The sequence below is a fragment of the Alnus glutinosa genome, chromosome 6 (genome assembly GCF_958979055.1).
Source record: "Alnus glutinosa chromosome 6, dhAlnGlut1.1, whole genome shotgun sequence".
NCBI classification, from domain to species: Eukaryota; Viridiplantae; Streptophyta; class Magnoliopsida; order Fagales; family Betulaceae; genus Alnus; species Alnus glutinosa.
In genome coordinates this window covers 23,300,479-23,307,951 of record NC_084891.1, presented here as the reverse complement: position 1 = coordinate 23,307,951, position 7,473 = coordinate 23,300,479, and the positions used below count along the sequence as shown (strand labels likewise).

Here is a 7,473-nt window from a genome sequence, read left to right as displayed (position 1 = left end):
TTTGATTTTCGACTCCGACTTGCTCCCAAATATAAGACAGAACATAAAAAGTGACGACGGATCCCTACCTCCTAAGTAACTTTTACGGGAATGAATTAAAAAATAAGATCTGAAATATTTGCCGACCATAAATGAAGGTACGAAAATATAGGTGATATATAAGAAATGCATTTATTGAGGTAATATGCTCTCTCTCTCTCTCTCCCTTTGGAGAACACTATAGTTAATTCCTTGCTAACTTAACTGTCGGAGAAGGTGACGCTGGGACAACTCCGACGCCCCTTTGTTTTATAGATTCAGGGCAAGGAATTGAGCCTGAAGGTTCTATTTCATGTAACAATCTTTTTGCGGAGATCCAAACTGCTGTTGACACGTCATAGCAGAAAATTTGACATCAACAGAGATCGATAGGCAGATGGCTTAACGAAGCCTCTACGTACTATCTTCTTAGATTTTCTTCCATGGTCTTCAAAGGATAAATCTGGTAAGAAGCAGTCTCAAGATCAATGTCAAAGAGAGAGCAATACGCACGGACGGAGGAATGGGGTTGGTATATATAGGCCTAAGGTTAGGGGCGGAGCCAGCTTTTAGGCTTTGGGGGGTCAAATTGAAAAAAAAATAATTTGAGGGGGCCAAAACTACAAATTTTTTAAAGAATAGGGGTAAAAATTATATTTTTTCTTTTTTTTTTTTTTAGATTTTTTTTTTTTTGGTGGGAGCCCTTTGGCTTGGGGGGGCCCAAAGCCCCCCCAAGCCATAGTGTGGCTCCGCCCCTGCCTAAGGTCATGGGCCCCTTGGCCCCTTCAATTCACAAAATTAAAAATAAAAATAAAAATTATAAGATAAATATATATATATATATATATATATATATATAAACAGTTAAAAATCACTTTTTACTATTATGGTGAGTCATTTTTTAAAGTATCACCAGCAGTCTCACTAATTTAACTATTCATTATCATTATTCCATTTAAATAATTCATTTTCAGATTTCTTCATTCTTTCTCTATTTAATCTTTTTTGAATATTTGTCTTATTCTAACGGTCATATTTTTAAAAATTTATTTTTCCTACTGATCATAAATATTTGTCTTGACAAACAGGAAGATGACAGTGAGGTCTACGGCGTCGTGGTGATGAGCACAAGGATGCTATGCGTGAGAGTTGTGAGAAGAAAATGGGAGAAATAAAGAAAAAAAAGTGGTGTTGTGTTGAGACTGATTTGTGTGAGAAAAAAAAAATGACAATTTTTATAGTTTTTAAATTTTGGTAAGTAAACAGTACTCACCAAAATATAAATTTTTTTTGTTAAAGTGGTGAAGCTACTTGAAGTAATTTTTGGATATTTACACCAAATTTTTAGCTATTTTATTTTTGGCTGCTAAGATGTAGGCATGCTATAATAACTGTGTATAAAACAAGGAACAAGTTTCTCAATAAAAAAAAATTATCAGATGAACTATACTTTTCATAATGGCTTACAGCCAAGAGTTGTACTTCACCATCTACTCAAAACAAAAAAAAAGTTGTAATGATGGGAGATGGAGGGAGAGGGGGAGGGAGAGTCGGGAGATAAATTCCTAAAAATTTTGAGAGATCAACAATGTTTAGCTCAGCCCGAGAGGATAGGAAAAATGTATATTTAATTAATATTTTTTTAAAAAAAATTATATTTTAAAACATTTATTCAAAAGTTGGTTTTCAAGTAATATGTCACCGTCTTATAAGATTTATTGTTTTGAGAAATATATCACCTTATAAGATCTGAAATTGTATAAAGAGTTGTGATATATATGCACAACAAAAGTGTGTACAAGTTGTGCACACTTTTGTTGTGTAAAAATATTTACTCTTGTATAAAAGTTGTATAGAAGTTATAAACGTATTATATTTCAATTAATTTTTAGAAAAAAATTCGAAAAGCGTAGTATTTATAGGGTTGGCAATTTTGGCACGGCTCGCGAATTTGACAAGAACATATAGGGTTTGGGCTTAAGTTATAACCCGTTTATGACCCAACAATCCGTTTATGACCCGCTAACTTGTTTATGATATTTTTATGACACATTTATAACATATTTTTTACCATATTAACTAAACGGGTTGACACTCAAACCCATTTTGTATTTCCCATTCTTTGATCGTGATTGCCGTCTGGTCAAGCTATTTTCGAACTTTTTTTAACGCAAAAGAAAAAGACATGATTTAGATAAAGATTTACGTACCCTCTGGAGTGGAAAAATAATGGTTAGCACATGTCATGTGGGTGTGGTCCGTCTTCTAGCTTCTGTTTGTATTGTTACGTCCGATGGTCATGGGCCTCAGGTCCCCCTCCCGACTCTCTTTTCAGATCAACCACCAACCAACAATCTGTGATTAAACCAACCTCCGCGTCCAAACATCGAAACCTAATCTCACATTTTTATTTTATTTATTTATTTTTCTAACAAGTGACGGAAGAATATCTAATGTTTATAAGATAGGTTGATACATAGAACTACGCTATTTGCAGGCCCATTGCTTCCTGGGTAGGCCCATGTAAGTGCTATTTGCAAATGGGCCGCCAAACCAGTGGAGTTAGCATAGGAAAAAAGGTACCATAAAAGGTGTTTACATAGAACTTTGTCCTTAGTTAATTGAGTTAAATTAAAGTTATGTTTGATACGTAGAACGGCTATTTCATCATTAAAAAAAAAAAAATAGCTTTATTAGGAATTGATGAAGGTATAATAAAATAGCTTTGGTGCTATAGTATAAGATATTAATGTAACACTTGTTAACGAGAGAATGACTATTTTAAAGCTAGCTATTTGATTTCACATTCTTCCATTTTTAATAAAAATTATATATATTTTTTCTAATGAAATAATCATTTTGCGTATCAAACATAACTTAAGTGGGCTAAATTTCTAATTGGAGTAATAAAGAAAACGAATAAATAATATAAATAATAATAATAATAAAGGTCGACAAGTCGCTCCCCCATATATATATATATATATATATATATATATATATATATGGTATCAACAAGCAATATAAACAACCACATGAACAATTATAAGTCCTTTTTCGTATTCTCAAAGCTTATTGCATACGATAAACTTAGAGTTTATATGGAATTGCGTTAAGGAGCTTAAAAAGTAATTTTAGTATATAAAAAGTTGTACCAAGCAAAAATAAGTCATTTAGTAAAAACTCAAAAAACAATTTTTGACTTTTTTGTTCTAAAAAGCCCAAATTGCATTTTGTGGAAGCTTGAAAATGAGGCTTTTTTTTAAAGAAGAATGCTACATGTACTTAAACTTTTACAAAGAAAGCCTTACTAACTGATGTGGAGCTTATTCATTAGAGATGATCAAAACAATTAATAAAATGAAATGTTACGAGTACCAATGAATAATCTCCACATCATTTTAGTAAGGCTCTCTTTGTAAAAATTTAAGTACATGTAGCATTTCTCAATAATTGCTGTTAGCGGTGAAAACCCACAACCTGCATAGATTTCTACTATAGTATTTGCCAAGTATATATATACATGATCTCACCATACATGAAATATTGTTAAATACTTATCTCTCTACGGCTATATATACCATTAATGAGGATATATACATTACTTCGAATCATTGTTGCACAACTATCAGTGTCATAATTAATTATAGAATACGATCGAAAATTTGATTAGTATAAGATTACTAGAAAACAAAACATCCCTGTCTTGACGTTGCCACTACCCATGTTTTCCATGTCGTTACCACCTACTCTATATTCTACGATCACCCGATGATGGAGTCCCAATTCATCTATATATATCATGCTGATTGCTGACTATCTATATATGTATATAACATGTAATAAATTATCCATGAAAATCTTATTTGACATGATTGCCATGACATAAGAAACTTTGAGTAGCATTCAACAAATAGGGTTGGATTAGGTGGTGAAAATTTTCATTTCTGTTTTAAATAAGGATCGATGGAGGAGAAAACCTAACCATATCGTTTTTTTCTATGTTGCTTTGACAACCACGACCACTTGACCTAAATCAATCAATTTCTACAATTACTCTAGATGCAGTTTACTCATAAAAGATGCAAGTAATTGGTTGAGTCCATTGGGGTATCAGCACGTGTGATTTCAGTTAGCTTCATCATGAAGAGTACTTCATAATGGATGGATGAGTACGTTAATTTGAAGGTGCTACCTGTGGTAGTCAATTTCTTGGAAGAAAAGAATGAAGTTTAACTACTCACTAAGGAAATAATTAGAACCTAGCTTGTTGCAATTAATTTCAATTTTTTTATAATCTTAATTAGGAATAGTAATTCTATTTATTAGACTCGTGTATAATTGTCATATATCTGAGATGACATCACAGCAAAAATTAGTCATTTTTTCTTTTCTTTTTACAAGTGCCAATTTAAGAGTTGATTTTTACTGTTACATTATCCAGTTGTATGACTGTTATAGATGAGTCTACTATATATCATTACTCAATTAGAAAATAGTAGTTGTCATACAACCGGAATGATATGGTGCGGGCAGTAAAAATTAACTTTTAGATTTACAATGACTTGTAAAAAAAAAATTGATTGATTTTCATTGTCATATATTACAATTTATTAAATAGCATTTTTCGTCACGAGATGAAGTCTAACTACATAATCTTTGTTTCTTCTTACTAGCTCCCCCCCACCCCTAGCTCTCTCTCTCTCTCTCTCTCTCAAAGTTCACCGATGGAAGTTTAACGTCGACTCTCTCTCTCTCTCAAAGTTCACCGATGGAAGTTTAACGAAATAAATCATTTTGATCATTTTAAATCAGTTTCATGTAAAAGCCAGCCATGCTCCTGACAAGGAAGCTAAGAGCATGGGGCTGAATGAAGACGGAAATACGTATACACCGGAAAAACGATAAAGGAATAAAACTAATAATTGTCTGCGAATGCCAGTAAATATATAGTTAATTTCCTGCTCGATCATAAAAATCATCCAACATGTTTTGTTTATTCACAAACTATATAGATAACAGGTATTGTGTGTCATATAAATGCATAGACATAGTCGTGTACGCATGAGGTCGCTCGATGTGCCTATATACATGCAATAAGTGTTTATAGCGAGAGTAAACAGTACGTAACAGCAAACATACAGTACGGTGATGCAACTCCAAATCTCCCAAAAACTGAAATAATTAACTAAGAATCTCATGCATAATATGATCGTCAAAAAATAGTTCAGGCCAGCATGAAGAAGCTCCTCCTCCATAGCTAGACGTACTGCTACTAACATCTCCGAGGTTGCTTATCGATGTCTCCTCGATCATGGGGAATGGGAATACCCTTGAAGAGTCATCAGGTGGGTTTTCTCCTTGACTGTTGAAAGATGTTTGAAAACTGAAAGGGACTTGTGGGTCTGACGGGTGAGATAACAAGCTTGGGTGGTGGAGTGGTTGGGTGATAACATTTCCAAGAGAAAATGGTGCTGGATTCTCCGCTTGTAATGAATTTAAAACTGGGTTTTGTTTGATAGTAGGAATTGAATTCAACAAATTGATAGTCTCCCTGTCTGTGATGTTGTTGGACGTTGTCGAAGCAGCGGATTGGAGAAGATACTGCAAGTATTGAAGCTTGACCAACTGGGCAGCTTCTGCCTGTAATCTCACAGCATGTTCATCAAATGGGTGACGCTCCATCAGGTCTCCAAGGTTACAATTAGCAAGGGCTAAAAGATGGGGCAAGCTGCAAAAGAGGTCGGTTCTTGGTTGGTGGGTCATTGGATCAAAACCCATCTGAATCAGCTTCTTCTTCAAATGCGTGTTCCAGAAATTCTTGATTTCATTGTCGGTCCGGCCCGGTAGGTGCGACGCAATAGCTGACCATCTTGTAAACAAATGCAGATAAAAGTGAGTTGTGAGTTATGATCAAAATAGGCAGCGTTTAGAGTTGTTAGTTTCTGACAAGTACTAAAGACTGAAACAATTACTTGTTTCCAAGGATAGAATGGAGGTGTAAAATTGTCTGCTCCTCGTCTTGAGAAAATTTCCCTCTCTTGATGTCCGGCCTCAAGTAATTTGTCCATCTTAACCGACAGCTCTTGCCACATCTGTTAAGACCTGCCAAGAGAAAAGGAAATGAAAAAAGCCCTTGCGAGAGAGAGAGAGAGAGATGTGGGTTTGTAGGTTAATACCTGCAAGCTTGGGGAGGGCTCTCCAACTTCCATGGCCATGTTTTTGGACGTATTGGACAAGCTTTTCATCTTCTTCAGCAGTCCAGGGTCCTTTCTTGAGGCCATTTTCATCGCAACAAGGAGACCTTCCCATCCTCTCTTGTCCCTCTGTATCTAAATTTGCTTTCTTTTTTAAGCTTCCCTCTGCTGCAGCAAAGACTAGGCTCGCTATTTAATAGGAATTCTTGTCTTTCACTATCTTAGTTAATTAAATGATCACTCACTTTTTATTTATCCATCTTGTTAAAATAATAGGAGATGCCCCCTTATCCGTAAAGGAAAAATGTAAAACTGGTCTACGTTATTGGCCTAATTATTTACAATTTATTGCATGTGGTGTAAAATTAAAGGAACGTGGTAGGCGAAATTAACAAATTATTCTCTTAAGTCAATTTTTTTGTCTACTAACTTAACAGAAATTGTTAGGTTGTCACGTCATGCCCAATAAAAATATGACATGTCACTTTTAATAAATAAAAAATTAATATATTAAAAATTAAAACTTGAAATATATATATATATATAAAAAAAAAAAAGAGTTTAGGGGGTTTGGGAGCAGCCACCCCAGATGGGGCTGGGCATGGTGCATAGCCACCCTTGGCCCATGGGGGTGGCGGCGAGCCACCCCAGTGGGTTGCTGCCCCTAACCCCCACCCCTCCTTTTTATTTTTAAAGTGTGTATATATATATATTTTAAGTTTATAATTTTTTAGTTTTTAATATTTTTTTTATAAGAAGTGACGTGTCATTTTTTTTTTTGGCCTGACGCGGCAACCTAACGGTTTCTTTCAAGTAGTGGACGAAAATTGACTTCAGAGAGTAATGTAGGAGTGATTTGTAAATTAGGTCAAACACAGGGGCCAATTCTACATTTTTTCCTATCTGAAATGACAAATATATCATTTGACATATTTTATTCTTAAATCCATATGTTTGGGTTCGAACTTAGGACCTCTGCTCTGATAGCTTGTTATCACCACTTATCCTAAAAGGTGAAGCTGATAAGATTGATGAATTTAATTATTTTATTTATATTCTAACCGTTATGATATTGGAAAATATTTGGATACTAAAACTTTTACTCACCAAAGTAGTTAAAAATCACTTTTCTCTATTCTGGTGAGCCACTTTTTTAAAATTCTCTTAGCAGCCTCACCATTTTAACTATTCACTATCACTATTTAATTTAAATAATATTTTTTCAGATTTCTATATTCTTTTTCTATTTAATCTTTTT

General features: G+C 34.1%; 1 protein-coding gene across 1 annotated transcript; it reads right to left on the bottom strand.

The window, feature by feature from the left end:
* Positions 1 to 4,996: 4,996 nt before the first annotated feature.
* On the bottom strand, positions 4,997 to 6,398 carry LOC133870843 (transcription factor MYB93). Its single transcript, XM_062308085.1, has 3 exons — positions 6,198 to 6,398; positions 5,994 to 6,123; positions 4,997 to 5,890 (listed from the first exon to the last, which is right to left on the bottom strand). The coding sequence occupies exons 1-3, from the start codon at positions 6,328 to 6,330 to the stop codon at positions 5,203 to 5,205; spliced, it is 951 nt and encodes a 316-aa protein (XP_062164069.1). The 5' UTR covers positions 6,331 to 6,398; the 3' UTR covers positions 4,997 to 5,202.
* Between the last annotated feature and the right edge of the window lie 1,075 nt (positions 6,399 to 7,473).